The 18,949-nt window shown below is 40.5% G+C and overlaps 1 protein-coding gene across 1 annotated transcript in view; it reads left to right on the top strand.

The window, feature by feature from the left end:
- The window catches only part of LOC137217831 (anosmin-1), a 190,442-nt gene that overhangs the window by 96,707 nt on the left and 74,786 nt on the right, over positions 1 to 18,949 (top strand). Inside the window, exon 3 of the mRNA XM_067724790.1 lies at positions 13,804 to 13,866. Within this exon, the coding sequence (XP_067580891.1) occupies positions 13,804 to 13,866 (63 nt within the window). The remainder of the gene's footprint in view (positions 1 to 13,803; positions 13,867 to 18,949) is intronic.

Below are 18,949 nucleotides of genomic sequence, written 5' to 3'. Positions count from 1 at the left end.
GGAAATATGAAAGAACTAAAATTAATTCTCCTTATTGGTCTTCTAGAAATGGAAGGGAATCTCATTCACTGAGTACCTACTACATACGGGCATTTAAAAATGTGGTCATTAAAGTTTTTATTCTGCAAGAATCCTCTTGGGCAAATGTTACTCTTTCATCTATCAGAAACCTCAGACCTGGCTGGAATCGTCAGTTTCTGTGTCCCTCACCTGTGTTGTCTATCAACTCAGGACCTCTCAGGTTCAGTCACCAGAATTGCCCCTAGAAGGGCACACACATCTAGCCATCAGCACTTTCTCACCACACTGGAAAACTATGGACAGAATGTGCTTCTCATGACCATTGTTGTGTGTCTCTGCCTCCAGATTCTTACATCCTCTAAGCTCAACAGTGAATTGAATGGTCTGTGTCCAATCACAAATGGAGCCCTGGACTTGAATCCTGCTACCCAGCCATTGCTCCTGTAAAGATGTTTTAGTTCCCAAATCTGGAAGATGTAGGGTTAGATGCCATCAAAGATGCTTGCCTTTCTAAAATTCTGTGTTTCCATGTTGTAACCCCGGCACATCCTCTGGGACCTGGATCTATTGATTATTTCCCATTTCTCCTACGTCTTCAGTCAGACCCCCTCCACCTGATCCTTTTTTTCTGCCTACCAATATGTTCCATTCCCTTCTTTTTCAGTCTCCCCGGGCACAAATACAGAAGAGGGGGCAAGATAGGTCACACAAAAACATTTTGCTGAACTGTGAGATTGCCTCAGTGTTGCCATTCTAGCTCTCATATATCCCAGCTCCCCAAATACTTCACATGCCAACTTCATATTTTCTCTGCTTCCTCTTGACATGTATCTTGGACTTTCGCTTAAAAGTGAACATGCCTTGTTTACCTTTCTAGACTGTGAAGAACTTGAAGGCAGGTGTGTGTGTGTGTGTGTGTGTAATTCATAAGTTTAACAGACCCATCACTTAGCATGACGCTGTGGTGATGGAGTTCAGCACATGTTTATGAAAGAAAGGAATGAATGATGTAGAAAGAAAGAGAAAAGAAACCTGTAAATGCTCGTGATTAGCTTCACCCTTTCTCCAGAACTGTGTGTCCATAATTCCAATAGCTTGGTGGGCATCCTTCCCTGTATATCCACTTGACAGCTCAAACTCATCATGTTAAACGCTTAATTCCTCCTCTTGCCCCGTGTTTGTTTCGCCTGCACCCTCCGTCATACTGACACAGTCGGCTCCTTTCCGATTGGGCTTAGAAAGTTGGGTGCCTTTCCCATTCTCACTTCTCCCACATTGCCTTTCATAGGTTGTTGATTTTTCTTTTCCTTTCACCCAATGTCCTCTTCCATCCAAATGGCGTATTGGCGCTAGAAGTGCTGGAGAGAAGGTTTGGAAGAAATTGTAAAAGCTTTTGCTCTGGTTTCATTTGCTGCGTGTTTTGCCTCCGTGATCCATCTCCTATTCTAACACTCAAGTCATTTTAAGCACAGATGGGGCGAGCAACTCCTTTCTAAGACTGTCAGTGGCTCTCATTGAATTCCAAGGGCCATCTTCCCAGCCTTGTGTTTTATTGCGTCTTCTTGTTTAGCTCTCACACTCCACATATCTACGACATTGTCCAGGCCCCAAGTCTATTTACCATTGATCAGGTCCTCTTCATTCTTCTAAGCTAATCCATGAGCCCTCAGTTCTGTGAGACCCTCTCCGGTTATCCCACGTGGAACAACATACCACTTCTTCGCTTTCTTATAGGACTTTATTCTTCTGTCACTTATTTTATACTTTGTTGCTGTAGACTGATTTATTTGCCTGCTTTTCTCCCATGGAGATTATAGACAACCTCAAGGCGGAACAAATTTCGACCAGATTTCCCCCACCTTGGTGAGTCGACGAGTGCTTAGCACATAGGAAATACGAATCCACACTCATTGATTTAGCAGAAGTTCATTTGAACAGGTTGGAAAGTATGGCACGCTGGCTGCTGTGTTTTAACGTGGCTTCTGTCTATTTAGCATAATGTAATTACGGGTTCTGTTTCCGTGAGGATTGGGCATGTGTGAACATTTGAATTTTATAGGAAACTTCTTTGCCTCGGAATTTTTTACGATCGCCACTTAGGTAATATAATTTCCTTTTCTGTACTTTGGCGTGAAAGTTTTGGGTTAAGTGTAAGGTGTGGAACTTTGTGCTGAACTGTCCAGATGGTAGTTCACCAAAGCAATATCAGTAATTTTCCTCTTTGTCGGTACTTTGGCTCGGAAGAGCGCGATCTCTTTGTCTGTGGGATACATAAATACCTTGGCATTTGTAGCACCTAGGGCCTTCTGGAGCTGAATCCTCCTTGGGGTCATAGTAATTTAGTAATCTCATAGATTTGCAAACCGCTCTTCAGGTTCCAAATTCCTGTCACATATCTCATCTCTGTAAGCTCTTGTAGCATGTGGCGTAAATGGGGCAGTGCTTTATAATGGAAATAACATTCCTTGGAGTGTGCCAACGCATGGCTCCAAATTCCGATTCCCATAGCCTCCCCGACAGTCGCTTGCTTTGTTTCCTCAGCCTCTCTAAACTGCAATTTCCTCTCTCTAAAATGTGAGAATAATAGTACCTAATTTTACACACTTCCGTAGTTTTGTTGTTGTGAGGCTTCAGGGAACAAATCATTTTAAACGTGCTCCATAAATGTGTAAAGATTCTCTCACATTCAGTAATAGTTTAATAAGTTAACATGAATGACTGCGTTCTCATATTTGAACGATCGAGCTGAGGCTAGATAGTTAGTGTGATTTTCTCACTTGTAGATTTAGACACATGGCCAAGTTAGGGCTGAAACCAAGGCTTTCCATTCCATGGTGCACATGGCTTGTTTTTTATAATCTGTTCTCTTGTTTGCAGGCTCAGTTCCATATGCCTTGTGAGGGATTATAAAAGGGTTAGCAGACATATTCCCTCCTCAGGAGGATCTGGAGGTAGTGTAACTTTAATACAAGTCATAGGCTCCACAAATCAGTCAAAAATGTGAGAATTCTTGGGGGGAACTCTAAATGCTACATGGTTGGAGGGAGGGCAGATCAGTGTGCGCTGTGGGGACAGCAATGGCCAAAAATAGATGCTTTCAAGCAGCTACTGATCTGAGTGGAGAAGGACGGAATAGCTTGTCTGTAAGGAAGACATATCATAACGGAGTGGAATTAGAAAGGATCTTGTTTTGGGGGAACAGAAAAGCAACCAGCTTCGCTGGAAGCAATTCACAGGAGGTTGAAGGAGCTGGTTGGACAGGATTTGCTGGTTGACCAGACGTTTCGAATATAAAACCATGTACTTTAGGTTAAATTCGATAATTATTGACTAATTGTATCAGTGACCTCACATCTTCAAAACCGTGTTTTAGAAGGATGAATGTGGCCAAAATCTATAGCATTGTTCCATGATTGCAGGTCATCGTCCTGAGTAGCATTTACTCCTCCATCCTGGGGAAGTTGTTTCTCAGGACCAGCTCTGTTACTGTGGTTCCTTTGCATGTTGTTCAAAAATTCTCAACCTTGGCACTGTTAACATCTGGAGTCAGATCATTTTTTATCATGTGAGTGCTCTCTGGAGGATGTTTAAGCAGCAGCCCTGGCCTCACCCCCAAGAAGCCAGTACCTCTCCCCTTAATCACAACAAAATGATTCCACACATTGCCAGATGTCCCCTGGGAATACAAAATCACTCCCATTTCGGAACCACTTACGTAGAGCAATTTAAAAAATTTACCTACTGTCTTTTTTTTTTAGCCACGCCACGCAGCTTACAGGATCAAGCCTGGGCTCCCTGCAGTGGAGGCGTGGAGTCCTAACCACAGGACCACCAGGGGATTCCCTCTAGTATATCATGATATAAATTAATTACAATAAAAAAAGACCTGTACAGTGTTGTACAATATATTTAAAAGTTGGAAGGGTTTATATAAATTCTGCATCATTGGCTTCTCTGTAAAGTTTGAGTGTTGGGCAATTCTGGAAGACAACCAGAAGGCAGTAAAGAGCAGTTGTTCCCTGGATATTGGCTGACCTCTCCAGTTTCCCATTCTTTTGGTCACCCCAGTTATCCAAAATTTACCCCCTTCACTCTTCCTCATTATTTGCTTCGTCTCTGGAAGTACTTAGGTATCCCAGTCCTAAGTACTGGTTAGGAAAACATTTCAATTTATCAATAAATTTATTCAGCAGGTGTTTATTGAGCTGCAAACGAATGATAAGAATATTGTAGTCAACATAGTAAATGTCACAAAGTCTCATCGCTCACTATGCCACGAGTGGAATGCTGTAGGAACATGTTTTATATTACGGTACATTTTATTTTTTATTTATTTATTTTAAACACAACATATCTCTCACTTTATTTCTTTTTTAAGTTCACCTAGAAGTATTTTGGGTTTTCAGCATATAGGTCTGGACATTTTTTAATCAGATTTATTTTGATTTTTTTTGTATTTATTTTTTTTGAATTTATTTTGAATTTTTTTGGAATTTATTTATTTTTCTTATACAGCTGGTTCTTATTAGTTATCTATTTTATATGTATTAGTGTATACATGTCAATCCCAATCTCCCAATTCATCCCAGCACCACCACCCACCCCCATCTTGCCTCCCTTGGTGTCCATACATTTGTTCTCTACATCTGTGTCTCTATTTCTGCCTTGCAAACGGGTTCATATGTACCATTTTTCTAGATTCCACATATATACATTAATATATGTTATTTGTTCTTCTCTTTCTGACTTACTTCACTCTGTATGACAGTCTCTAGGTCCAACCACGTCTCTACAAATGACCCAATTTCGTTCCTTTTTATGGCTGAGTAATATTCCATTGTGTATATGTACCACATCTTCTTTATCCATTCGTCTGTTGATGGGCATTTAGGTTGCTTCCACGACCTGGCTATTGTAAATAGTGCTGCAATGAACATTGGGGCGCATGTGTCTTTTTGAATTATGGTTTTCTCTGGGTATATACCCAGTAGTGGGATTGCTGGGTTATATGGTAATTCTATTTTAGTTGTTTAAGGAACCTCCATACTGTTCTCCACAGTGGCTGTATCAATTTACATTCCCACCAACAGTGCAAGAGGGTTCCCTTTTCTCCACACCCACTCCAGCATTTGTTGTTCGTAGCTTTTCTGATGATGCCCATTCTAACCGGTGTGAGGTGATTCCTGATTGTACTTTTGATTTGCGTTTCTCTAATAATTAGTGATGTTGAGCAGCTTTTCATGTGTTTCTTGGCCATCTGTATGTCTTCTTTGGAGAAATGTCTGTTTAGGTCTTCTACCCATTTTTGGATTGGGTTGTTTGTTTTTTTAATATTGAGCTGCATGAGTTGTTTATATATATTTTGGAGATTAATCCTTTCTCCGTTGATTTGTTTGCAAATATTTTCTCCCATTCTGAGGGATGACTTTTCGTCTTGTTTATAGTTTCCTTTGCTGTGCAAAAGCTTTGAAATTTCATTAGGTCCCACTGTTTTTATTTCCATTACTTTAGGAGGTGGGTCAAAAAAGATCTTGCTGTGAGTTATGTCAAAGAGTGTTCTTCCTGTGTTTTCCTCTAAGAGTTTTATAGTGTCCGGTCTTACATTTAGGTCTTTAGTCCATTGTGAGTTTACTTTTGTGTATGGTGTTAGGGAGTGTTCTAATTTCTTTCTTTTAGATGTTAACTGTCCAGTTTTCCCAGCACCGCTTATTGAAGAGGCTGCCTTTTCTCCATTGTGTAGCCTTGCCTCCTTTGTCATAGATTAGTTGACTGTAAGTGCATGGGTTTATCTCTGGGCTTTCTATCCTGTTCCATTGATCTATATTTCTGTTTTTGTGCCAGTACCATACTCTCTTGATTACTGTAGCTTTGTAGTATATTCTGAAGTCAGGGAGTCTGCTTCCTCCAGCTCCATTATTTTCCCTCAAGATTGCTTTGGTTATTCGGGTCTTTTGTGTCTCCATACAGATTTTAAGATTTTTTGTTCTAGTTCTGTAAAAAACGCCACTGGTAATTTTATAGGGATTGCCCTGAATCTCTAGATTGCTTTCGGTAGTATAGTCATTTTCACAACATTGATTCTTCCAATCCGAAAACATGGTATATCTCTCCATCTGTTTGTGTCACCTTTGATTTCTTTCATCAGTGTCTTAAAGTTTTCTGAGTACAGGTCTTTTACCTCCTTAGGTAGGTTTATTCCTAGGTATTTTATTCTTTTTTTGCAATGGTGAATGGGATTGTTTCCTTAATTTCTCTTTCTTATCTTTTGCTGTTAGTGTACAGGAATGCAAGAGATTACTGTGCATTAATTTTGTATCCTGCAGCTTTACCAAATTCATTGATTAGCTCTAATAGTTTTCTGGTGGCATCTTTAGGATTCTCTATGTATAGTATCATGTCATCTGCAAACAGTGGCCGTTTTACTTCTTATTTTCTTATTTGTATTCCTTTTATTTCTTTTTCTTCTCTGATTGCCGTGGCTAGGCCTTCCAAAACTATGTTGAGTAAGAGTGGTGAGAGTAGACATCCTTGTCTTGTTCCTGATCTTAGAGGAAATGCTTTCAGTTTTTCACCATTGAGAATGATGTTTGCTGTGGGTTTGTCATATATAGGCCTGTATTATGTTGAGGTAGGTTCCCTCTATGCCCACTTTCTGGAGAGTTTTTATCATAAATGGGTGTTGAATTTTGTGAAAAGCTTTTTCTGCATCTATTGAGATGATCATATGGTTTTTATTCTTCAATTTGTTAATATGGTGTATCACATTGATTGATTTGCATATACTGAAGAATCCTTGCATCCCTGGGATAAATCCCACTTGATCATGGTGTATGATCCTTTTAATGTGTTGCTGGATTCTGTTTGGTAGTATTTTGTTGAGGATTTTTGCATCTATATTCATCAGTGATATTAGTCTGTAATTTTCTTTTTTTGCAGTTTCTTTGTCTGGTTTTGGTATCAGGGTGATGGTGGTCTCATAGAATGAGTATGGGAGTGTTCCTTCCTCTGCAAATTTTTGGAAGAGTTTGAGAAGTGTTAGGTCTTCTCTAAATGTTTGATAGAATTCACCTGTGAAGGCATCTGGTCCTGGACTTTTGTTTGTTGGAAGATTTTTAATCACAGTTTCAGTTTCTTTACTTGTGATTTGTCTGTTCATGTTTTCTTTTTCTTCCTGGTACAGCCTTCAAAGGTTATACCTTTCTAAAAATTTGTCCATTTTTTCCAGGTTGTCCATTTTATTAGCAGAGTTGCTTTTGTTAGTCTACTGTGATGCTTTGTATTTCCGCGGTGTCTGTTGTAACTTCTCCTTTTTCACTTCTAATTTTATTTGAGTCTTCTCCCTCTTTTTCTGATGAGTCTGGCTAAAGGTTTATCAATTTTGTTTATCTTCTCAAAGAACCAGCTTTTAGTTTTATTGACCTTTGCTATTGTTTTCTTTGTTTCTATTTCATTTACTTCTGCTCTGAACTTTATGATTCCTTCCCTTCTGTTAACTTTGGGTTTTGTTTGTTCTTCTTCCTGTAGCTCCCTTAGGGGTAAAGTTAGATTGTTTGAGAGTTTTGTTGTTTTTTGAGGTAGGATTGTATTGCTATAAACTTCCCTCTTAGAATTGCTTTTGCTGCATCCCATAGGTTTTGGATCATTGCGTTTTCATTGTCATTTGTCTCTAGGTATTTTTTGATTTCCTCTTTGATTTCTTCATTGATCTCTTGGTTATTTAGTAATGTATTGTTTAGCCTCCATGTGTTTGTGTTTGTGTTTTTTACATTCTTTCCCATGTAATTTATTTCTAATCTCACAGCATTGTGGTAGGAAAAGATGCTTGATACAATTTCAGTTTTCTTAAATTTACCAAGGCTTGATTAGTGACCAAAGATGTGATCTATCCTGGAGAATGTTCCGTGTTCACTTGACACAAAAGTGTAATCTGCTGTTTTTGGATGGAATGTCCTATAAATATCAATTAAATCTATCTCGTCTATTGTGTCATTTAAAGCTTGTGTCTCCTTATGAATTTTCTGTCTGTATGACCTGTCCATTTAACAAGTGAGGTGTTAAAGTCCTCCACTATTATTGTGTTCCTGTCAGTTTCCTCTTTTATAGCTGTTAGCATTTGCCTTATGTATTGAGGTGCTGCTATGTTGGGTGCATATATATTTGTAATTGTTATATCTTCTTCTTGGATTGATCCCTTGATCATTATGTAGTATCCTTTCTTGTCTCTTATAACATTCTTTATTTTAAAGTTTATTTTATCTGATGTGAGTATTGCTACTCCAGGTTTCTTTTGATTTCCATTTGCATGGAATATCTTTTTCCGTCCCCTCACTTTCAGTCTGTATGTGTCCCTAGGTCTGAAGTGGGTCTCTTGTAGACAGCATATATATGGGTCTTGTTTTTGTATCCATTCAGTGAGCCTGTGTCTTTTGGTTGGAGCATTTAAACCATTCACATTTAAGGTAATTGTCCATATGTATCCTCCTATTACCATTTTGTTAATTGTTTTGGGCTTGTTTTTGTAGGTCCTTTTCTTGTCTTGTGTTTCCTACTTAGAGGAGTTTCTGTAGCATTTGTTGTAGAGCTTGTTTGGTGGTGCTGAATTCTCTTAGCTTTTCCTTGTGTGTAGAGTTCTTGATTTCTCCATTGAATCTGAATGAGATCCTTGCCTGGTAGAGTAATCTTGGTTGTAGGTTCTTCCCTTTCATCACTTTAAATATATCATGCCACTCCCTTCTGGCTTGTAGAGTTTCTGCTGAGAAATCAGCTGTTAACCTTATGGGAGTTCCCTTGTATGTTATTTGTTGTTTTTCCCTTGTTGCTTTTAATAATTTTTCTTTGTCTTTAATTTCTGTCAATTTGATTACTATGTGTCTCGGCATGTTTCTCCTTGGGTTTATCCTGCCTGGGACTGTCTGCACTTCCTGGACTTGGGTGGCTATTTCATTTCCCATGTTAGGGAAGTTTTTGATTATAATCTCTTCAAATATTTTCTCGGGTCCTTTCTCTCTCTCTTCTCCTTCTGGGACCCCTTTAATGTGAATGTTGGTGTGTTTAATGTTGTCCCAGAGGTCTTTTAGCCTCTCTTCATTTCTTTCCATTCTTTTTTCTTTATTCTGTTCCATGGCAGTGAATTTCACCATCCTGTCTTCCAGGTCACTTATCCGTTCTTCTGCCTAAGTTATTCTGCTATTGATTCCTTCTAGTGTGTTTTTCATTTCAGTTATTGTATTGTTCATCTCTGTTTGTTTGTTCTTTAATTCTTTTAGGTGTTTGTTCTTTAATTCTTCTAGGTGTTTGTTCTTTAATTCTTCTAGGTCTTTGTGAAACATTTCTTGCATCGTCTTGATCTTTGCCTCCATTGTTTTTCCGAGGTCCTGGATCATCTTCACTGTCATTATTCTGAATTCTTTTTCTGGAAGGTTGCCTATCTCCACTTCATTTAGTTGTTTTTCTGGGGTTTTATCTTGTTCCTTCATCTGGTACAGAGCCGCCCTCTGCCTTTTCAGCCTGTCTATCCTTCTGTGGATGTGGTTTTCGTTCCACAGGCTGCAGGATTGTAGTTCTTCTTGCTTCTGCTGTCTGCCCTCTGGTGGATGAGGCTACCTAAGAGGCTTGTGGAAGTTTCCGGATGGGAGGGACTGGTGGTGGGTAGAGCCAGTCCCTAATGGTGGGTAGAGCTGGCTGTTGCTCTGGTGGGCAGAACTCAGTAACACTTTAATCCACTTGTCTGCTGATGGGTGGGGCTGGGTTTGGCCTGAGGTGACCCAACACTGGAGCCTACCTGGGCTCTTTGGTGGGGCTAATGGAGGACTCTAGGAGGGCTCACACCAAGGAGTACTTCCCAGAACTTCTGCTGCCAGTGTCCTTGTCCTCATGATGAGACACAGCCACCCCCTGCCTCTGCAGCAGACACTGCAACACTAGCAGGTAGGTCTGGTTCAGTCTCCTGTGGGGTCACTGCTCCTTCCCCTGGGTCCCGATGTGCACACTACTTTGTGTGTGACCTGCAAGAGTGTCTCCGTTTCCCCCAGACCTTTAAAGTCCTGCAGTCAGATCCCAGTAGCCTTCAAAGTCTGATTCTCTGGGAAGTCCTCCTCCCATTTCCTGACCCCCAGGTTGGGAAGCCTGACATGTAGCTTAGAACTTCCCTCTGGTGGTGGACTTCTGTGGTATAATTATTCTCCAGTCTGTGAATCACCCACCCAGCGGTTACGGGATTTGATTTTATTGTGATTGCGCCCCTTCTACTGTTTCACTGCAGCTTCTCCTGTGTGTTTGGATGTGGGGTATCTTTTTTGGTGAGTTCTAGTGTCTTCCTGTCGATGATTATTCAGCAGTTAGTTGTGTTTCTGTTGCTCTTGCAAGAGGGAGGGAGTACTTGTCCTTTTACTCCACCATCTTGAACCAATCTCTATTACTGAACATTTAAAAAATATAAATTTAATATACAATTATCATCTGAGCAAGTGATATTGTGAATGTATCTTTCTAGATTAAGTAAAGAAAAATTGATAGCTCAACCTTTTTTTTTTTTTTTTTTTTTTAAGTTTCTCTGAAATGTGAAGTTTTTCTTCATTGGGCTTGAAGCAGTAGCCTAGGAGGAAATGATTTCAAACAGTTGATCAGCCTAAAACTTGAAAGGCTAAAGCACTTGCTAAAATACTAACTTTGATTACTGTTTTTGTCTGTTTGTTTTTGTAGTTTGACGCAGTGTGTGATCACGGCCCTTAGAGTTGCAGTTGTTGCTTGTAGTATTACTTCTCTTCTACTCCCTTCACACATGGAAGCGAGTTTTACGACTACCTTTTTTTGGCAGTACTTTATTATTATTATTACTTGGAGAAATAGAAAGTGTTTTCTTCCTGTTCAAAGTGTGAGAGAAATGGCTGTCATTTTTTTCCTCTTTGGCTTTTGTTGAAATCATTTTACCTGGCCAGTAGCACCGTAAAGAAATAAAGCTTTGGAAAATTTATCGTGCCGAGATTTACATAAATGTTTACATCTAGGCTGCTCTTGTCAGGTAGTTTTCACCGAGGATTACTAAAAGAAAATGTTGGCTGTCATTAGTAGCATTTTGAGATGTATCTTCAGCTGCTACTGATTAGTGGTGACTAGAAATGAGGCAAGCGTGCAATTAAAATAGAACTTTAAATGAATTGTATATACCAATGCTAGACTTGACAGATGGCGATTCTGGATTAACAAGAAGACAAGTGCATTACGTATTGCTGCTGTTAGCATTTCAGAAATATGCCCACTTTTGTAAATGGTACCTAGTTTTTATAAGGCATTTATTCCACAAGTTGTCAGGAATATGGTTATTTGGAATCATGGACATCACAGAGGACTGACTTTTTTAATGCACTCATGCGTGTCTCTAGTTATGAAAATGCAACTGTATACATGTAATATCTTGCTTTCATAGTTTACATTTTCAGCAACGACAGAAAGCAAGAATCACATAATTATTCTGAGACATTTTTAGCCACATGGCACTGAACAGTTTTTATATGGAATAAATGCTTGTTGGATGTTTCCCGAGTGAAATGACAGATACTTAACTTGTAAGTAGCTGAGCCTCTGTCCGTGAAAACTCCCCAGGTCTTGTGGTGCGGTCCTGCTCCGTTGTAGGCCACTTCTTCAAATGAAAAAATTGCAAAGTATTTTAAAGAGTGCCACTTATTCATTTCAAGTAGTCTTGAGAAGGAGTTAGGTCTAAGCGTATTTATTAAATGACCAGTAAAGTTTTTAGGCTGGGAGCCAATGTCTTGCAACAAATAAGGGTAACTCTGTGGGGTAAGGCATTGGATGTACCTTTAGGGAACAAAACTCACTCTTTAGGGAGCTCATGAACTATGTAAGGTAGACAAGTTTTAAACTGTTCCATTGCTATTAGAAAAATGGTATTCTTTTAGAATCGTTATATTGGTGAAAATTTGTACATTTGTTTTAGAACATGCTTGGAAGAGGTGAACACTAATAGACTTGGGACAAGCTTATATAGGTCTTGGAAAAGCATCATTGACGAGCTCAAGTTTTTTTAATTAAAATAACTAAAAATGAATTGTTCATATGCAACATTAAAGCATATAAAATCTAGAATATTCTCACAAGCAGTAGACTGATTCTTAAATGATACTTACATGAACCAAGAAAGAGCCATTACAGACCCTGTTTTCATCAAATTCTATAGCAGTTCTTTTTCTCCCCCAGCTTTATTGAGATATAAGTGACATATGTAACGTTGTGTAAGTTTAAAGTGTACAGTCTGATGGTTTGATACACACATATATTGGGAAATGTTTACCACAGTAAGGCAGTTCTTTTTAAAGTTTAGCGTAAAAGCACCAAGATTTTCAGGAGAACTTGCTAGACTCTGTACACCTAGTGCCTTTCCCGTGAACTCCAAGGTGATGCTCATATTACTGGTCATTTATCACACTTTGAGAGCAGTGCTGTGACAGACTGACAGTTGATACAGTCAGTAGTTTGTTTTCATATATGCATTTTTGATTGAAAAAAATAGCAGTGGACATTTGCAAAGTAAATTTCACCATAGAGTCTTCCAGTTCATCTTTAAACTGTATCTTTATTTTACAACAGGGATGTTGCTAGAAAGTAAAGTGAAAATATAGTACAGGTGTATGTTCTGAATTCTACATTATATATGTCTGAAATTTAACTGAGAATTTTGATATCAACTGGAAAATTTATCAATAATGAAAGTCAGATACATAGAATAATCATGAGCTTATGGGAACCAGGGTATGCCAGTATTTAGATAACTGTCATTTAACTCTACGAGATGATTAATTTGTACTAATTAAAATTTGCATTAAAATATAATTTGGAGAATCAAATATCCATTCATATGAATGTAAGATTTTAATTTCAATCATGAGGCCTGGCTGTTATCTCTTATTTATTACAATATATTATATAGATAGTATATATAGTACTATATCTTAAGTGTTATAATTATACGTTATATATAGTAGTATGTATATAAAACCTACATTTACACGTATATATACTTTGTTCATTCAATAATATATTATTTATTATTACAGTTGTTACTGAACAGTGGATCCTGGCTATTACCTTTGATTTATTAAATCCTATATGTAAATTACATATATGTATTCAAACTGTATTCTGAAGCTCTTATGGGAGAGTCTCATATTCAGGCTACTCCATACATTTTAATAGAGTAATTAAACTGGGTAAATGTGAAAGCCGCTGGATTCACTGAGATAAACACATAAGTTAACAATAATGGGTGTGATATATATATATATATATATATATATGCATATACATATATTTAATGCAATACTTCAGTCACTTACAGAAGAATATTCAAAAAAACCCTATGTTGTCAATTTAAAAGCAAGTTATCGTTAAGGTTGATGAGGAAAAAATTCATCTGTAACAACCACCTTTAGAAACTATTTTTTACTGAATAAAACTAAATATCCAAACTGCTGTGCCTGACAGGGAATACACCTGCTTCTCCTGCATGTCGCCTCCAGACTCTGCAGCTTTCCTTTTTCGATTGTGTGGAAACGTATGTCTTTCTGTCCCTGCTCGGTCATGATGCTCTTGTCTCGGATTCCTAGGATACACACAGTTACGATGAGCTGCTGATTAATTGGATTTCCTAAAGTCACTAGGAAAAGTAGGCCCTGAGAAGTCAGGAGTGTGCACAGGCGGGTTCTTTCCTTTTGGGCTTTGTTTTTTTCCCGTGTTTACTGATTGGTTTTCACTGTTCATCTCTCCTAGTGCCTGGAGCCCTGCAAGGTGTCCTGGGACCTGCGGAAGCAGCAGTGCCAGAGCTTCTGTGAGGTAAGAGGCCCCGTACACAGCCACGGACACTCGGGACGCAATTGCAGGCTGACCACGTGCCAGTGGGTCCTTGGCATGGGAGGGCATCATGTTCTGGGGCTGGGGAAGTTCACTTTCCTTCAGGTGTGTGTGTGTGTGTGCATGTGTGTGTAAATTCACATTAAAAAAATTCTCGAGACTTCTTAAAACCTAGCCACCCGCTGCTTCCATTATTAGCTAATCACCAGTGAAGAAGGGTTCCAGCCGTTGCCCTCCTCCCACCTCACATTATGGCTCTTCTGTGGGCGATTCTCGGCATGATGATTCTCATGCTTTTGGAGGAAGCCGCCCTCTTATTAGTGGTGGGGTTTCTCAGAGATTTTCCCCTGGCTGTTCACCCTCTGGGCAGCCCATACTCTGGGCTGAGGCTTGCCCACGTTTTCCCGTATGGAAGGCACCGTACTTTCCCCGTGCTCTCGGGTAGATGATAGAGCGTTGCTGTCCCAGACCACCACTGTCTAAAATCATCAGTTGTGCTGAAGAGGGGGAGGGCTGCTTTGCTGCACTGTCTCTTCCAGGGCAAACCAGGGACCCAGGGACCTGCCGTGAAGCAGCCAGGCTGACGGCACGGTGGCCGCTCAGAGTAAGAGTGGTCGGAAAGCCCGCAAGGGCCGTGAGCACAAGAGTTGGAAGAGTCCACTCTGGGGACCAAAGCCACACCGTGGAGGGTGGTGGCGAGGGAACGCCAGCAGACATGCCCGTGCGGCATCAGAGGGAAACGACGCTGCAGGGCTTCTGTGAGTGGAATGGGGGGCTGGTAGGGCACTACCGAGCTTCTCCAAACAGACACAGTGGTCTGGTCCCACCCCCGTGCGGGAGTTGCCAAGGGGGTCCTGTTGCCTGCGTTTCACCTTGGAGGGCACACAGATTCCATTCTGCAAACATGCCTGTGGGCCTGGGGTCATAACAGCGCCATCAGTTTTTTTGTTTGTTTGTTTGTTTTTAATTAATTAATTTATTTTTGGCCGTGTTGGGTCTTTGTTGCTGTGCGCGGGCTTTCTCTAGTTGCGGCGAGCGGGGGCTGCTCTTCGTTGCGGTGTGTGGGCTTCTCACTGCCGTGGCTCCTCTTGTGGTGAAGCACGGGCTCTAGGTGCGTGGGCTTCAGTAGTTGTGGCACATGGGCTCAGTAGTTGTGGCTCGTGGGCTCAGTAGTTGTGGCGCACAGGCTTAGTTGCTCCACAGCATGTGGGATCCTCCTGGACCAGGGATCGAACCTGTGTCCCCTGCATTGGCAGGCAGATTCTTAACCACTGAGCCACCAAGGAAGCCCCAGCTCCATCATTTTTAAGGTGTGTGAAATACATCCTCAGTCCTGATACCGTCTGACCTTCCCGACAAGCATGGAGATAAGCAGGGCACACTGTAAGTCCACAGAGCTGTGTGTGGAAGCGTGGAAGCCTGGGAAGCTGGAAATTATCAAGTCACATGGCTCACCCACTGCAGGTGGCAAGACTGCCTCTCAGCTCCATCTCTGACCCCTCTCCCCATGTCCATGTGCTGCTGTGGCTGGATTCCCCTTGGACGGTTACAGGGGCTCACTGTGTTACAGGGTTATTTTAGAAAAGTGTTTAGTGTTGTTTTGGAAAGCTAGAATGGAAGTGTTTCTCAACTGCTAACGTAATCAATACGTGATCTTCCTAATCTCAGTTTTAATTTGCTCCAAAAGATTCTACTCAGCATTTTGTGACTGGCTGGAATATGGGTGATTTGCAGACTCTTACATAATGACATCTGTTGCCAGAAGTACCTGGGGGCTGAGGATTTTACCATAAGGGAAGTCTTTGGAAGCACTTTGTAGTCGTGAACTTCAAAATGCGATAATACGTAGGACTGGCAGGTATTTGAAGTTACATAGCCAATTGCTCTGCTACTGACACGCACAGCTAAGCTAATGACTTAGTGTCAAATCAGATAGAAGAGCTCTCCTATGTCTTTTTGTATCTTGCCCTTTTCTGGACGTTGGAGATGATGCAGAGGAGCATAAATCATGGCTTCTGCCCTCCCTCAAGGGAGCTGACCTATTACACTTCAGGTTTTCCAGAACATCTTCAGGCTTCTTTAGGGATCCAATCCAAACTTTCCCAGGAAACATGCTTACCTGCCATTCACATGAATGTTTCTTTATATTACTTACCTCTTCCTGCATAAAAAATGACCCCCAAACTTAGTGGCTGAACACAGCACACAGTTTCTTTGGGTCAGGAGTTTGGGCACAGCTTAACTGCATTCTCTGCCCAGCATCTGTCAAGTCTGTAATCAAGGTGTTGGCCGGGCTGCATTCTCATCTGGGGGCTCGACTGTAGGAGAATCTGCTTGTAAGCTCATTGCAATTGTCAGCAGAATTCACTTCCTTGCAGTTGTAGGACTGCGGTCCTGTTTCCTTGATGACTCTTGGCTGGAGTACACTCTTAGCTCCTAGAAGTTGCTGTGGTCCCTCCCCATGTGGCCCCCTTCATTGGCAGGTCACAGAACAGCTATGTACTTCTTTAAGGCCAGAATCCTGATTTCCAGTCTGCTGAGACGGAATTTTATATAACACAGCGTAATCTCAGGAGTGACAGTTCTTCACCTTGGCCATATTCTATTGGTTAGAAGCAGACACACACACACACACACACACACACACACACACGGAGGTGATTACACCAGCGCAGGTCATGACTCGGTGGGGCTCATTCTAGGCTGTGGAGGGATTCAGGTCCCTTGAGAGATAGAACAGAGAAGTTTGATCAGAAATGGAAACAAACAAGCAATAAACAAAACTGATGAATCTGTGCAAAGGCAAGGGCAATAAGGCCATCCCTGTGTCTCCTGCATTCTATAAAGTGCACTCCTACTTTATTTTGTATTCTGTTCTGTACACAAACTGTACATATATATGCTGCTGTAGGATCTAGAGGAACAAGATGTGCCCTGCTGTTCGCTTGGTAAACACATTATCCCTTAATATCACTGACTCTGTGTTGATAGTTTTACATCTGACCCCTGAGAAGGGAGATATAATTGAAACGTTTCTCCCTGAAATTCCAGATGTGATAGTGGGCTTCTGTAATTGCCGTTCTCTCTGAAATAACCGTGAGGACATCTGAACCACATCGGTTTATTAAAATGGGACTCGTGTGTACAAATTGTGATCTGCTGTTGGCAGAAAGGTTAATTGGAACTTGAAAGGTGGGGAAAACAGAGGCCAGTTAATGTGAGGGACTTTGTGGAGAGACCTCAGCCCGCTGGTCCAATAACTCAAAGCCTTAATGTGCAATTTTAGCTGCTTCGAGTGTTCTTATCTCGCTCTACATTTTTTTGCTTCTGTTTTATTTTGCAGTAAATGTCTGATTATTATGCTTAAACAGACTGAATCCTGAAAGGACTCATCCCTGTTTCAGTATTTTTCAGGCTAGTCATTCATTGAGACAGACCCGTCCATGCCCCTGGTTACCACATTATGTATTAAGAATGCATACAAGTTTCACATTGTCAGGAACCTAAGCTTTCCCTTGGTAAGAGTTCGGACCCAGAAGGACTCCAGGTTTTATTCTGCTCCAACAGAAACAACTAGACTGTTAGATATCTTTGGCCCCATGTGTATATTTGCAAGATGGTCTGAGCTTTATCTTCTAAGGCATGAGCTTGCAAACAACACCCCACACAGCAAACCTGGTCCGCCTCTTGTTTTTGTAAGTAAAGTTTTATTGGAACTTGGCCAAACCAGTTTTTTTTTTATATATCATGTACGGCTGCTTTTGTGTTACAACAGCGGAGTTGGGTAGTTGTGATATATCATATGGTCCACAAAGTGGAAACTTTACAGGAAGTCTGGCCCTTTACAGAAAGCGTGTTCCAACTCCTGCTCTAAGAAGAACCACAGTCATAATGATATCACACAACCTACCTAACCATTCAGACTGTCATGATTCCTTAGTCTGTATTACCAGCACCAATTTCTAGACAGAAAGTATTTTCTAGGTAATTTTAGTCATGAAGTTCTGCTATGTGGAAAAGATTTTCAGGGGCATGTTAATCATAACATACCTAGAATCCATTCATGGCCTCCTCATGTATTGATCTCTTTAACTTCTCATATGACTATCTATACAGTTCTACTTTTGCTACTTTTTCAGGCTGATGGCAGAGTTAACAGTGTTATTTTTTTTAATGACATAGTTAAGTATATTAGAACAGGAATCTTTTTCTTTTAATTTTTCACATTTATTAACTCGTCATAGGGGTTCACTCCAGAATATGTTTTCTGCCTTCGGATAACGTATGAACTCTGACAAAAGTCACCATCAGCATTCATTGGGAAAGTCTCCAGTATGAATCTTTGGGGGCAAATTAAGATAAACATCTTGTCTCAAGAACCCTCTGGGATCCTGATGTAGCTTACAGAAAAAAGAGGCAGTTCTGGTACACAGAGTATCAGGACACTCTGTTCACCTTTTCATGTTTGGGATAAATGACAGCCCAAGGTTATGGGTGTCTCTCAAGCCTAGATCTGAATCATAAGGGATGATTTCTCTGATTCACAAGGGATGATTTCTCATGTGGCCTTTTACGAAACGTGTTATTTTCCGTGATAGAGACATAGATAGATTGCGCTTCATTGCTTTAGTTTATTAACTAGCCATTAGCCCCTTCCTCTTACTTTTATAAAACCTTAAGAAACATGATAAACTATTACAGTTTTTCGTACTAATCATAAAATGCATGTTTTCCCATGTTTAAATGTGTTTTTCTTACAACTGATGTAATCTTGAATTATAAACGAACATGTCCTTTCTCCTTGTTAACGGTATATAAAATAGTCACGTGTGTTACAGCTGTTGTTGTCTTAGTTTCGTTCTTTTTTTAAAAGATAAATTTATTTATTTATTTTTGTCTGTGTTGGGTCTTCGTTGCTGTGCGTGGGCTTTCTCTAGTTGCAGCGAGTGGGGGCTACTGTTTGTTGCGGTGCGCGGGCTTCTCATTGCGGTGGCTTCTCTTGTTGTGGAGCACAGGCTCTAGGCGCGCGGGCTTCAGTAATTGTGGCTCACAGGCTCTAGAACGT

Source organism: Pseudorca crassidens, chromosome Y, assembly GCF_039906515.1.
Source record: "Pseudorca crassidens isolate mPseCra1 chromosome Y, mPseCra1.hap1, whole genome shotgun sequence".
Lineage (NCBI taxonomy): Eukaryota > Metazoa > Chordata > Mammalia > Artiodactyla > Delphinidae > Pseudorca > Pseudorca crassidens.
Note: the sequence above shows the minus strand (reverse complement) of the source record. Positions and strands in the feature narration are given on the sequence as shown.